The sequence below is a fragment of the Acomys russatus genome, chromosome 25, assembly GCF_903995435.1.
Source record: "Acomys russatus chromosome 25, mAcoRus1.1, whole genome shotgun sequence".
Taxonomy (NCBI): domain Eukaryota; kingdom Metazoa; phylum Chordata; class Mammalia; order Rodentia; family Muridae; genus Acomys; species Acomys russatus.
In genome coordinates, this window is record NC_067161.1 from 48,202,921 (window position 1) to 48,218,068 (window position 15,148).

Below are 15,148 nucleotides of genomic sequence, written 5' to 3' on the forward strand. Positions count from 1 at the left end.
CAGCCACAGAGGCAGGCCCCTACCGGGACCTAAGTCAGAACTTCTGAGTATGGCTGTGAACTTCCCACTGGATTGCATGCCCTGTCCCTCCTGCCTGCTCCCTTCCTCTGGCCCACATCAGCACACCTCACAAGGTGGTCTGCAGCACACAGCTGGTAGTCATAGGAGACACTGTTTAAAGTGCGGATTCCTGAAAAGCATTAGTAGTTGGTCTCTCTGGGGCAAGGACAGGACACTGCATTTTTGTCACCAGTTCTGGAGGTTTGATGTGAACACGCATACCTTGGAGAACTGCTGCTGGGGAAACTGAGCAAAGGAGGGGGTGACTATAGGTCACACAGCAAGTGAGAGGGAAAACTCAGGACTCGCATGCAGGTCTCCCTGCTGCCAACCTGGTGCCAGCACACGCACCCCTTGGATAGTCTAACCCCACATCACTTCAGGCTGTAGATGAACCATTCTCTCCCTCACCCATCCCCAGTCATCCATACCCAGCCTCTAGCTCCAAGTTCAAACCCTACAGAGCTCAGGACCACTCCAGGAGACGGGACTGCCACATTCGTAGGATGCTAAGACACCAGCTTCGCTCTCTCAGGGAATACAGGAATATGGCGAGTAATTTCCCTCCTCTGATCTGGGAGGCAGCCATTGCCAGGTCCTGCCAGCGCAGGATGCCTGTCCTCAGTCAGGAAGCAAGGATTGAGCTGGATCTGAAGCTCAGTGGCCCGAAGCTAGTTTAGACCAACAGGCGCATGGGCCCCCTGGCTGCAGAAGCAGGACTGGCAGCCATGCCTGGGTCTCAGTCTGCTCCTGCTGTCAGAAATGCTAGGCTGGCAGGTGGGGGTGGGGAGACGTTTGATTGGGAGTGACAGGCACTAATGGCCGCTCACTGCCCTCAGTACAAACATGACACCTTAAGATGTGGAGGAGTTGAGCAGTGATGACAAGCGAGGGCACCAGGCACAGGCTCCTGGATGGAGGAATTAGAGGACCTCGTGGTCCTCCACTTGGATGCCCGGCATAACCAGTCTGGAGGCATGGCATCCCGGGAGGGAGCTTGTGGCTGGAGGAGAGCCTTTCTTCTCACTTTACTGAGCCAGGGGCACACAGAGTACTTAGCTACAGCCTGGGTTACCAAATTCAGCTCTGAAAGCTGTAAAGAGACTGACCCCCACCCTGCCCGCGGACACAGACATTGCTGTTCTACAACAGGAGCAGGTAGCCCCCACCCAAGCCTCCCACATCAGCCCCTCAGGTGCATCACACATGCATTCCTCAGCCCCAATGGCCCAGCCAGATGCCTTTCCAGATGCTGTGCTCCCTTTGAACCTTCAAAGAGTGATTCGGAACAGCCCTCATGGTCCTACAGAATGCCCAGCCAGGCAGCTACTGCATAGGAAACGTCCCATCCATGGGGTGGGATGCAGGCGTTTCTCTTTGTGCCTGTGGGTGAGGCTGAGGAGACAGTAGGAGTGGCCACATCACACACACACACACACACACACACACACACACACACACACACAGCATCCCATCCATTGGGGTGGGGATGCAGGCATTTCTCCTTGTGGCTGTGGGTGAAGCTGAGGAGATAGTAGGAGTGCCCACATCTCTCTCTCTCTCTCTCTCTCTCTCTCTCTCTCTCTCTCTCTCTCTCTCTCTCTTTCTCTCTCTCTCTCACACACACACACACACACACACACACACACACACACGGGCACACCCCTGGTTCTGCTTCCTGCTCAGCACCTGCCTTGGCATGAGTAGGGCCGCTACTCTTTGCCCCAGCGTGTTGGACAAGTTATGTGTGACGGGGCTTAGCATCCTAGTATGGACCGGATGAAGTCCTAGTCTGGTTTCAGACCACGGCTCCACTATTACATATGAGCTGTGTGCTCTGCATTAAGTTACTTAGCCTCTCTGGGCTCCAGTGCCTGCTGTGGCTGTTGTGGGGATTGAGTGAGTTCACACATAGCAAGCACTTGGGGTATGATTAACTCTTGCTGAGCATAAAGTAGATCCCCGGGCTGTCTGCTGTGCAGGGACAGGAGGGACTGAGGCCCTCGCTGTTCCCAGCAGGCTTTTGGGGGAGACACGCCTTTCCTCTAGGGCTGCAGCTATGTGTTACTATCAGCTGCCTAGAAATCACCAGGAGGGGAAAGGAATCTACCCGTGGAGGTCTCCACGGAGAAAGACATGTCCCATTCCCCCATGCTCCCTGGAGTACCATGGCCATGCTAATGGAGTCTTGTGGTTCAGGGACACAAGAGCCTGGCTGTGAGACCTGAAGGTCACAGAGGGCCAGGGGCAGTGTGAGAACTAGGGACCAGTCCTCAGGAGGCCAGCTCTGCAGCCTCTTCCACCACTCTAGCTGCATGGCAGTGGCCTGCCAGCCCCTGTGCCTCAGTTTCCTCCCCTGTGCGTGTTTGCACCACCATCACAGATGGGCATTTTTGCTCTGACTGCTTACTGCCTGTGACTTTGCTCCACTACCATCAGGACACCTCCACTGCCTCAGACTCACGCTCTCCAAAACCCATTCTTCTCATCTCATGCCCCAGTGTGGAGACACACCTTCAGTCAGGCCTGGCTCCTCACACTCTCAGCCATGCCACTGTTGACATTTGGGGTCAAGGGCAGTCCTGAGCCTTTCCCTCACAATCATATTCTTTCAGCCTCTACCATGTGGGCCTGGGGGCTAACCCAGAGAGCACTGTCCTGCTCATGCCATGCTCGCACTAGACACCTGGTGGCTAACTGCCTCAGCACAAACATCTGGGCACATCTGCCAGAGCCCCTCTTGCTTATGAGCCAAACTCAGCACACACATACACACACACACACACACACACACACACACACACGTTTGCACACATACGTGCACATAAACACACACATATACACACTCAGGCATACACACAGCCCCCTTTCCTTCCTGAGATACCCTTCCCTCTTCCCAGCCTATCTCCCTAGGTCCTCCTCAGGTACCACTTCATCTAAGAATCATCCATTATCCGCAGCCCTTCCTGTGGCCTCAGCATCCCGTACCTACCCTAGTGGGAAGTTTATCCCAACAACCATCCTCCTTTAATCAGCAAGCTCTCAAGAGCAGATGCTGTACCTCAGACCTAGTTCCTCATCCATTGCAGTGATGATGCTTTGTTGAAGGCTCACTGTTAGCCTGCTGTGCCAGCAGCTAGGAAAACCCCTAGGGAAGGGCAGTCTCTGCCTCTCCATCTGCCCCCACCGACGGGCTGTCAGCAAGGAAGAGGAATGTAAAAAAAAAAAAAAAGCCATCAGAAGTAGCAACACACTAAGTGTGCATGATGCTGGGGAGACCCAGAACGGCAGGAAAACTCAGGGTAGCACATGCCTTGGAGGAGCTACCTGGCAAACATTTCGTTCTGCTGCCAGCCTGACCTGAATTTGAACACTTGTGTGATCTGCTTTCCTCGGTGTTAGGCACTTCTCTACATGACCACCAGGGGGAGAAGGGCTCTGGGGACTCTGCGAAGTCCCTGTGGCCTAACCCAAACCAGAAGTGACAAAAGGCGTGACAGGCACCCTACAGCTCCTTCCTATCCAGGAAATCCAAAAAGAGAGGCAAAGGCACCCAGAGCCAGCAGCTTCCCCTCCCTCCTACCTTCACTCCTGCCCAGTGCTCATCTTTCCATGGCTGTCCCAGAGCCATGTGAGAGGCCATCACCTGCTAGACCCCAGACTTTCTAGTCCCTGCTGTAGGCATTGCTCTGGAAGGCTCTATGAGGGCGTGTTCGTTATGTTGTCTTCCATGGTTGGGTGCAGCCTTCCTTGGGGAGTGGTCCACCCTGCAGCCTGGCTTGCCCTTAGGTAGTGGTCCACCCCTGCAGCCTGGCTTGCCCTTAGGTAGTGGTCCACCTCTACAGCCTGGCTTGCCCTTAGGTAGTGGTCCACTCCTGCAGCCTGGCTTGCGAAAGCTGTTTCTCACTTCTCTGCGTCACCTGCAGCCGCAGGTCCCAGAACCCCTGACCATACACTCAGGCTAGGACCCACCCATCTAACTTAACAACAACACCCCCCCTACCCCGGGGTGACTCTGAAACATGTGTGCCATGGCTCTAGGACAAAGGAGGGGTCAAATGGGACATAACCAAGCCCTCCTGTAGACTTTCTGTGGTCATTCTAGGAGCCAACTGAGGACTGCCATTGAAGGAGGTCTCTTTGGACTAACCGGGTCTATCTTCTCTTCGTGAGCAGCCTGAGGGTGACAGTACCATCCTTTCTCTGGGCATGGGTCCTCTCAGGAAGGATACTGGGTGTGGCTGAACAAGACCTGTTTTCCTCTAGCCATGACTTAGCACTGGCCAAGTCACTTGTCCTTTCTACACATCTTCCTTAGAGCCAAAGCGAAGAGCAGTTTGGATGAAGACTAAAGAAGAGGGTCAGGGGTAGCTCATGAGGTTCCTTAGAAATCGCCCATGGCTGCCTTTGATGCTGTGGCCCCTAGCTGCAGGTCCACATCTGTGAACTCAGCCAGATGAGGATCCCACCAACTTGCAGGTTGAAAATTGTGTCTGTACTGAACTGCACAACCTTTTTCCTCACTAGTATTCCCTAAACAATAGGGTAGAACAACTATTGAGCTCAAATTAAGTATTATAAGTCTATAGATGGCTGGAGGGTATGAATTTGTTATATGCAAACACTGTGCCACTTTACATAAGGGAGCTTGGCGTCTATGAATTTTGCCATCCATCTGAGGCCTGAACCCAGTGCCTCACTCCACCACCCCCAGATACTGAAGGGCAATTGTACCTTAAATCTATGGGTGCCATGGTTCTTTTATTTACTTATTTGCATGTGTTTTGTGTGCACAGTTGGGTGTGCACACTCATGTTGCACACTTGCATGCGTGTAGAGACCAGAAGAAGATATGTTTTTTCTCTATCACTCTCTGCTTAATTTTCTTGAGATAGTCGCTCACTAAACCTGGAGTTAGGCTGGCAGCCAGTTCCCAGCAATCCTCCTGTCTCTGAGCCTCATGCAGCGGTGCCTGACTTGGCATTGAGGCTCCCATGCAAACACAGCAAGTGCTCTTACCCACTGAGACGCCTCCCCAGCCCTGGTCCTGAGACTCTTACAGCCTGATTACTTTATTGTTAAAATTCTTGTATCATTAAGAAAAACACTGAAGCTCTCATGGAGCAAAGTAAATGTGAAACCGTCTTCTCCAATATGCTTGGAACAGGAAATATCTTTTTTAATTTAAATAATTTATCCAGATTACATCTCAGTTGTTATCCCCTCACTTGTAGCTTTCTGTGCTCCCATCCTTCACCTCCCTCTTTTACCCTATTCCCCTCCCCTAGGCCTGTGACAGAAGGGGACCTTCTCCCCCCACCATATGATCACAGCCTATCAGGTCTCATCCGGTTAGCCTGCTTACCCTTCCTCTAAGTGCCACCAGGCCTCCCCACCAAGGGGAAGTGGTCAAATAGGAGGCACCAGAGTCCGAGTCAGTCCCCACTTTCCACACAATTGTGGAGAATGCGCTGTCCATTGGCTAGATCTGGATTGGGTGTCTAGGTTTACTGCATGCATTGTCCTCGGTCAATACAGTTGTTTGAGCAGACCGACCTGGGTCCAGATCCTCCAGCCTTGATGGTCTTCTTATAGGGTTCCTGGACCCTCTGGGAGGAAGTATCTTAAGGGTAAACTCCATACCGTTTTCATGATGGCTCCAAGCAGCATTCACTCAAGTTGGAGGCAGTGAGGCCTGTAAACAAAGTTGAGACCAGGACACCACACAGCAGAGAGGGGATTCAGCCTCCATGGAGAGCTTAGAGAGAGCCTTTCCTGAGGGTGAACATGAGGCGCTGCCTGTCGTATCCCCAACCCAGCCCCTAGCAGCAACAGCAGGCCAGAATTCCACATTGAGCTGGCTGTAGCAGAATTCAGTGCTGTTGATCTCCGGGGCCCTGTGACACTCTTGTCTTCTTCCTACTATTTTCATCATCATGCGTTTCCCCGAAGGAGCCCCACCTTATCTCACCAGTGTCAGTGTCCAGGAGCAGGCCTTTCCCCTGCTGGCGAGCACTTCTGGGTCTCTTCACCTGGGCCTGTGAGGGCATCTGCTGCTTCCGGCAGGGGACAGGCAGGACAGGTCACTGACTGGCAGATGTTCTTAAGTCAGGGGCCCCTGGGGTCTGACTCAGCTCCCATAGGAGTTTGCTGATTGGGCGCGGTGCTTTGATTTAGTTTGGTTGGTGGCTTTTTTGTTTGTGTGTTTGTTTTGTGTTTGTTTGAACTCTGAATTGATTACCATTGCTCAAAACCTGAGACAACCGACACACAAACCCTGGCCTGACCCCCGACTGACCAGGGGTCAGCTCAGTCTGGTGATATGAAGCAAGAATCTGAATCTGTCCATGAGATATGTATCCACAGCCTGTAGACCCTGCCCAAGGAGCAGACTGGTCCCATCCTGTCCCAGCTATAGAGTTTGTGTCACAGGGATGCCTGGGTCAGAGCTAAAGGACAATCTTCCAAGCCATGGAGGTTCCTGGCCCATTCTTCCTTTCGGCACCAGAATCCCCCTTGTTGAAAGATGCCCGGTCTATGAGGAGAGGTTGAAGGAAGGTGCAGTGGGGTGGGGGTGGGGAGTAGAAGCCACATCATCAAGAGCGGCAACAAAGTCACTCCCACAGAGCAGGGACAGCTAGGGAGTACCACAAACATGGCTGTCAGGGAACAATAGCTGGAACGGCCCAGAAACTTCCACACCACACTCCGTCAAAAGGGCCAGCCCCAAGCCTGAACCCTGGGTTATACCTTTAAACTGTAGGTGTCCCTACCACAGGCAACTCAGTGTAACCTCTCACCCCAACCCTCAGGTGCTTCTGACTCAGTCCTGTCGTCCTCGGTTCTTCTTAGAAGCAAATTAAGGTGCTAGCTTCCGGAATGATTGCACACAGGATATACCAAACACGTGTCTATTATCCTGCTTCCTCATACGAACGGGGCACACTGATAAACTAAGCTATCCTACACGCTGCCCGCTGTGCACCCAGATCCCCTCCCCCTCTGCTTCCCCCTGCCCTCTGCCCCCCCCCCCACCTTGCTACTTACCGATGCACCCTGGTACTTTTTCTTACCAAGATGTGTGAACTTTATTGCTATATCTATTATTTTTATCTATGTTTTTATTTTTCATGTATGTATCATTGCGTACATAGTACTGTGTTTTATAAGGTCACTTTCACACCAGTACTTACTGTACATTGAACTAATCTTCCCATACCTCCTGATCCCCAATAGTTGTCATGTTTCCACAAGCAGTTTGACTTCTGCCTTCAAGCATCTCTTCTGCGTGTCATGCAGGACCTCTTTGTTTAGCCTAAGGTGGCCTTGGACTTCTCAGTTTTCTGCCTTTCCTTCCTGGGTGCTGTGGTTTCAGGAGACCCTACCCCCCCTCCCCCTACTCATCTCACTCCCCTTCTGTTGGACAGTGTGGTTCTGGTCCAGCCTTTTACTGCCATATGCACTGTGTGATGGAAACCAGGCACCTATGTCCCCACACACATGGGCAGATAGATCCGTAACATAGCCTCTCAGATGCACATCTGCTGGGTCGGTGGCAGGTTCTCAGTGTTTGCAATCGTGATAGATCCTATTAAACTCCCACTAAAGAGGCTTCCTCATCTTAGTCCCTGGGATGGGTGTGGGGGAGGGCCTACTGCCTCTGATTTGAAGTACTCATTGGCTGCTGCGAGAAGATTGCCTAGAACATTCCACCAGAGTGCCCCATGGGGAGGCCTCCTTTGTGCTCCAGCTTTTCGATCCTGCTCTGACAGCACTCTCTTTCTCATCCTATACCCTGCAGATAAACTGTGTGACATTCCCTCACCCAGACACAATGCCTGAACAACAGCTGCTCAAGCCTACTGAGTGGAGCTATTGTGACTACTTCTGGGTAGGTGCTGCCTCAGTTTCCCTTCACTGTGACCCCAGCGGGAGCATATACCTGGGAAAGGTGGGAAGGGCGTTCTTGTGGAAGCCTCAAGGTGTGGTGTCCAGCTTAGCATCTCAGACAGGGCGGTCCTTTTCTAGATCTTTCCAGCAGTTCCTGGAAACCTGTGTGGTTTTCATTCACAGTAACATAAAATGCAAGGAAGCTGGAAGGCCATTCCCTCCCATTGCTGGATGGAGGCAGGAGACTAGAATTACTTCTAGGAAAAGAATCTGAGCTCCAGGGCTGCTGGGTGCTGCTGTGAGTGGCCTTGGACGTGGGCCCTGCCTCCTCGCATGGTGCTTTTCCCAGCTGAATCGTGAGGAGGTTGGGTACAGGCAGGAATGTATAAACTGCCTCGTTTAGCGGCCACAGCTCTCAAGCCCTTGTGTACTGCTTAGTGGGCACAGAGTTGCCTATGGCAAGAGAAGTTTCTGCCGATGATGGGCGGCAGAATGTCACCACCTCAGTCTCAAATGCTTAGTGTCACTAAGCTGTGTGTACACTCGGAAACGGCGACAGCAGTAAATCTTGCATTACGTATATTTCCCTGCCATTCAAATGATGCCTTAGTGTACATGTAAAGGCCAGAACTAGTCCTGAGGGTTTGCGTTTTGAAGTCAGCAGTGACACTGACTCCTACAGTCGTAATGGTGAGGGTTCACTTCACGCAACCTTGACCATCTATGGAAAACTATCAAATCTCTAAAAGGGACTTTCAGGAAGACTCTGGTGAGCAGTCAATAAATAAAACCTCTTTCCACCATGGCGCAGAATGGATTTGCTAAATACTAAGCAAACACCTATTTCTTTTTCCCAAATCATGCATCCATCAGAACGCACATGAAGGCTCCTGCTTGCCCCAATAGAGAGGTGCCTGCCACCCCAGCTTGCAACATAGAGGTCTACAGAGGATGTGAAAACGTTGGGAGAGGGGGGTGCTGTGCAAGATAATCGCGGAAAGAGACATGTACGCAAGCATAAGGAGATAGGAAGATTCAGTAGGCACGAAAGAAGTTGTGTCTTGTGCTGTCTATAATATTGAGGGAGTTTTAAGGAGAAACTAGATGTGACCTGCTCTACGTGTTGCAGATAGGAACGGAGGGGGAGAGGTGAGTGAGCTGCCCAAGGAAGAACAGAGACAACAGCAGAGATAGAGAGAGGCAGTCGTGTTCACAGAAGCCATCCCTGGGGCTCCAGGGAACAGGACATATCCTAGAGGAGAGACGAGGAACTTGCGGGGCTGAGCAGAACATGGCGATCCTGCCTGCTGCTCAGTGGCACCCTGGGAAACCACATTTGACAGCCAGCATCCTTCTTGTGCCTGTTTGGTGTTATGTTGAGATGGTCTGGCCATCCCTGAGCATCTGCTTTCAGGTGCTGAGATTACAGGCATACGCTACCATGCTCAGTTGCGACCTGTCCCTTCTTAGTGGTTTTCCTTTCATGATCATCAAGGCCTCTTCCTCTCAGTTGGGACATCTCCTGGCTGGCACAGTCATTACAGCACACAGCTCTTGCTGGTTTTCCTTTGAGCCAATGAGTTGTTCAGCCTGTTTATCCCAGAGGGAAGCACGTTTGGGCTTAATATTTTGGGAGACTTCCTTGACTTTCTGTTGGGATGTAGCATTCACAGGATGAAGTGTACGCATGCATGCTCAGCGCCCATACAGAAGCCTCAGTAGGATGTGTGTGATGGCGGTCTCCCTGTCAGGAGAGGTGCTTAGCACCATGCCCAGAGGCTCTTGGATCAGGGTTGCCAAGAAAAGAGCCTCACTATGCTCAGGTCAGGGAAGAGGGTCCACAAAGCCCATCACACTGAGCAGGATTTCTGCAGGCTGCAGCAGCTCCCTAGTCTGACCTGGAAGGGATTCTAGAGACACAGCCCACTCCCCTGACGACTTAGGCTTCGGTTTCTTCCCAGGCGGATAAGAAGGACCCACAAGGCAACGGCACGGTGGCTGGGTTTGAACTACTGCTGCAGAAGCAACTGAAAGGCAAGCAGATGCAGAAGGAGATGTCCGAGTTCATCCGGGAAAGGTGAGACCGAGGCCCATCCTGAGCCCTGGACCACAAGGGAGTGGACAGCTGGCCTTGTTCAGCCTGGGGCCGATGGGGCCGATGGGGCCAGCAAATGTGTGGTGTCTGCATGGATAGCGTTTCTAAACGTTTGAACCAATATCCAAAAATATTGGTAGCCAAGGTACAGTGTTTCATACCTATAATGCCAGCATTTTGGGAGTTGAAAGCAGGAGGTCAGGAATTCAAGGTCATCCTCAGTTGTGTGGCTTATGGCTTCTCTGAGATACATAAGACCTCAATATATACATGCATGTGTATAGATATTGATATATGTCACATTAAATCCTGGAAGCCTGGCATCTCTCAATTCCTCCACAGCCTCTATGCAACATTGGCTGGAGTTGAGTGGCTGTGGTCCACGGAAGGGGCGTGTACTCTATTTGCCAGTCTTCACTGCTCCCCACTGCTCCCCAACTTGCCGCTTTGCTCCACACCTCGTATCTACACACCCAGCCATCCATATATCCTTGTGCACAGACAACTGAACATCCATGCAGCTGCACACTCACACACCTGTATGCACACACACTGCACGTGCATGCTTTTTCATATGCACACTCCTATGCCTGCACACCCATACGCCTGTGCATCCATACCTGCACACATGTGCGCACAGCCGCACACTTGCACATCCACATCTCACACCTGTTTGTCTACGTGCCACACACCTTCATGCTCACACGCCCATTCCCCTGCACACCCAAACATCTGCATACCTACACACCCACACATCTGCATAGACACATCACACACTTTTCAACAAACACGCGCAACTTTCCAACTAGAATTTCCAAGACTTCGTGGAAATATTTGTTGCAAACAGCAAAGATCTTTTTAAAAGTATTTCTTCATTATAACACTAGTAATCGGGTAATAATGCTTTGGCATTTTTAAAGCCCGTTTTTCCTTAGGAGGCCTATTTTCCATTTGTATAATCAAATCTTTATTTTATGACCCATTAAACTAGTAGGAAATTGGAAAGCTGCTTTGTTCAGATGCGAGAAAACAGAAGCATAAAACAGACAAATAGGAGGCACTAGGAGCTGAAGTCTCAATATGCATATGGTTTACACTCATAACAGTGCCCTGTTAACAAATAAATGGTCTCTGCCACTGCGGGCCACTGTGATCATCTCTGGGTTCCAGCAGGAGGAACTCAAATCCCTGGAACCTTTCTCAGCCCACCTTTGGAGCTCTGGGGGAAGCCTATCAGAGGCAGGAGAGCCAGGCTGCAGGGCTGGGAGTGTCCCTGGGGCAGCATCATTGTCGGTTTGCTGGGCTGAGGGAAGTGGGCGGGAAGTGGAGATGGTACCGGCTGGCTCACAGCAAAGGCACGGGAAGCAGATGGTGTGTGCACCTCACTCTCCTGGCACATGCCCTTGGCCTTGTGACATGACGAGATCTGCTTTCTGGAGATCTTGGCCACAGCATGAAGGTGCGGAATCCACATAAATGGGGGCTAGAGGCAGAGGCGGGCACCTGAAGAGAAAGCGGCAAAGGGTAGCCATGGGTCAGCGTGAACTCAGGAGCTTGCAGACAGGGGCCAGCCGGAAGTGAGGGCTGAGCAGTAGTCACCCTCTCCAGGCCTCGGCATCCTTTGAGTTTCAGCACCCTAGCAAGTGTGACACAAATGCTGCCAGGCCATGCCCTGAGATGCCTCTGTTCACTGAATGAAGGTGGAAGTGCTGTCTAGGGTCTTGCCTTCAGACTACCTCTGGTTCTTATAGCACAGCTCTGCCTCTCACTAGGGCCCTAAGGATCTCTTAAGAGTGGAACATGCCGTTGACAGCCTACTTAACATGGATGGGCCTAGCTGTACAGAACATACCCTGGAGCATTGCCTTGGAGGTGTGAGGAGGGTTTTCACCCCTTGGGAGATCCAATGGGACGGCAGGTCTAGACGCTACCTGGTTTCTGTGGAAACGCTTGCACCCATGACAATGCTTGACAATGGAAGGCATTGTGGGTGGGAAAGTGGAGGAAGATATTCTTCTTACATCTGTGGGCTGAGGCCATCTGGTAGTGTGTGAACCTGGAACTAAGGGATGGAAGGGTTGGGTGCATGTGGGCATTCCTGAGAGTCTGTCACAAGCTTCTCTTGCTCCTGGAAGGCTCTCGTGTCCAGCCTTGTGCTAGGTAGTGCAGATGACATCTGCCACCCCCATAGCCTAGAGAAGTGGCTGTCGCTGTTGGCTCCTCCTGCATTGGCAGGGCGGTGAGAGCCACGTGCTCTGGAACTGACATGTCTAGAGGATCTCTTTATACACCTGAGGTGCAGCAGGGTGTGGCGGGTCCAAGCCATGGTCTGCACCGCAGAGCATATGCATCGGGTTTTCCCTCTTTGCAGGATAAAGATTGAAGAGGAGTATGCGAAGAACCTAGCTAAGCTCTCTCAGAACTCCTTGGCTGCCCAGGAAGAAGGGTGAGTCGGGAGGGGAGAATGGTGGGAGATGGGAGGATGCAGGGACGCAGAGGAAGGGATCCTTACTCAATTATTAGCAATGCTGCTCGTTTGGGATGGAGAGGTTGCTGTAGGCCGGGCTCACTGTGGGGTCTGTGCCTGTTGCTCATTCATAGTCCAAGGTAGGTCCTCATTACTCAAGGTAGGCACTCACGACTCAGACAAGGGACCAATAACAAGGTGGACACCCTTAGCTCAAGATGGGTTTTCATGGCTCAGGATTCAGACACACGGTTCAAGACTGGTACTCAGAACTAGATGTTTTGGCCTTTAACCTCTCAGCACCCTGGTAGCTGAGGAATGGGGGAATTATTAAATTCAGGCCAGCCTGGGCTACATAGCAAGACCCAATCTCAAACAAACAATACTGGTGCTCGTGGCTCAAAGTGGTACCCGAGGGCCTTCATACCCTACGCTTATCCTGTCTGCCTTTTATCTTTAGCGACTCAGGACCTCCTAGGTGCTGGAGCACATCAGAGAGCCTCTGTACTGTGCCCTGCAGATGAACAGAAGCCCCTGGGTGCCCAGCTCTGTTGCTTGTCTTCTGGGTCTGGCCGGAAGGAAACTGGATCTGAGAATTTCCTATCCAGCCTGTGAGAGTGCCCATGAGAGCCCCAGTCCAGGTCTCATCACCCTCTCCTGTGACAGTCCAGATCGGGCTAAGGGACACTTCCAATCCTCCCAGCCACACAAGGATCTCCAGTGGGAGAAATCCTGTGGGGCTAGACACCTCCCCTGCTGTCTGTCAGCAGAGCCCTGGCCCTTGTGATCTCAGATGACAGCCACTGAGAAAAATAGCTTGACACTCCCCACAATCAGAGAAGTAGTGTGTGTTACAGCTCCTTCCTAGGTTTATCCTCAAACAAATCAAACACAAGGACTCAAACCAGCATGTTCCGTGTAGCACTGGTCACAAAGACTGAAAGGGAGAAATGACCCAGATTCCATCAGGAGGTGAACAGGTACACAAAGCATGGTGTACTCACAGTGGATGCCCATGGGTGTACAATGGGGTAGTATGCACCCATGAAAATGGAATAGAATGCTGAGCCCCTCTACTGAATGGATGAACCTCAAAAATGTGACGCTAAGTAAAAGAAACCATCCACAATGGGGTCACAGACTATATAATCCCATTCATATGAAATGTCCAGAATAAACAAAGCCATGAAGATGAAGCCTACTAGTTAGTGGAAAAGAAGGAAATGAGGCATGGTAGTTAACAGGTACATCGTACCATTTGGGGTGTGTATGTGTCTGCTGAGGCTGCTATAACAAAATAGCACAGACTGACTAGCTTAAAGATTTGTTTATTTGTTAATTATTATGTATACAGTATTCTGTCTGTGTGTACACCTGCACACCAGAAGAAGGCACTAGATCTCATTATAGATGGTTGTGAGCCACCGTGTGGTTGTTGGGAATTGAACTCAGGACCTCTGGAAGAGCAGACAGTGCTCCCAACCACTGGCCCACCACTCCAGCCCCCAGACTGACTAGCTTAAACTATAGGAATTTTCCTGATCATGAAGGTACGCATCTATCTGTAATCCCAGCTCTCAGGAGGCAGAGGGAGGAAGATCATGAGTTTATGGATTGCCTGGGCTACCTAGTGAGGGTCCTTGGCCAGCCTCGGCTACATAGTGAGATCCCTGTCAAGAACTGGAAATCCAAAGTCAAGGTTCCAGCAGGGTCAGTATCTGACATCGCTTCTCCCTGGGGTCACAGGTGGCTGAAAAGCACTGTGTGCTCACATATTATCCTCCACCTGGGCTGGGGTGGGAGAGTGGGTCCTCCAGGGGCCGTCATGCTATTGGATCAGAGCTCTGCCCTCTAACCTTAGTTACTGCTCCATCCCTACATCCTCGACTGGAGTTTCAGGATATGAATAAGGAGGATAAAGGGACAGGGGGAATCACAAACTTTTATTTATGACAGGGTGATAGTGCCTGGAGCCATCAGGGGTAGGCCATACATTCTACACTGTGAATGTTGTAAACACTCTTCAACTGCTCGGCTTAAATTAGATAATTTTATCACATGTGATTTTCCCCTCAAAAGAAAAATGATCAAGGCTCCTCAGAAGTTAGTACCAGCAGGGTCCTCAGGGGCCCCCTCTGTTGGCCCACCACCCCTCTGAGGTGAACCTAAGAAAGAAGGCATGGCCACAAGGGTAACAGCTGTCAGGGAGCTGTGGAAATAAACCAGCTTCAATCTGCCTCAGGGCTGGAGTTGGCCTGGGACAGAGATTTTGCCAACTGAATATGGCCTTGATTAGGGCTTCTCGTGGGCTGAGTGCAAGCAAGTCGCCTCCTCCCCGTCAGCCACAGGACCTGCGTCTCTTCAGACCTGACCATGGTTAGCTGGCTCCTGGCCTCTCCAACTGCTTTTGTAGCCTGAGACGAGGCAGGAAGCACACTGGAAGCAGCCCTGCCACCAGGGAGCGTGGTTTCCTATGGGTCCCTGCGCTCGGCATCACTGTATGGCTCTGGCGTCTTCCTGCTTCCACCCCCTCAGCTTGGGCTCCTGCCAGGGACATCTTGTCCTGCCGGCACACAGCATATGCTTCTAAGCAGAGCAGCCTGCTCCTCGTGCCAGACCCGAACACACGAGCACAC

The 15,148-nt window shown here is 51.6% G+C and overlaps 1 protein-coding gene across 7 annotated transcripts in view; it reads left to right on the forward strand.

Moving 5' to 3' along the window:
• The window catches only part of Gas7 (growth arrest specific 7), a 218,733-nt gene that overhangs the window by 188,948 nt on the left and 14,637 nt on the right, over positions 1-15,148 (forward strand). For all 7 annotated transcript variants that reach the window (XM_051168033.1, XM_051168027.1, XM_051168032.1 and 4 more), the window contains 3 exons: positions 7,862-7,951; positions 9,912-10,027; positions 12,417-12,491. In XM_051168033.1, the coding sequence (XP_051023990.1) occupies positions 7,862-7,951; positions 9,912-10,027; positions 12,417-12,491 (281 nt within the window). The remainder of the gene's footprint in view (positions 1-7,861; positions 7,952-9,911; positions 10,028-12,416; positions 12,492-15,148) is intronic.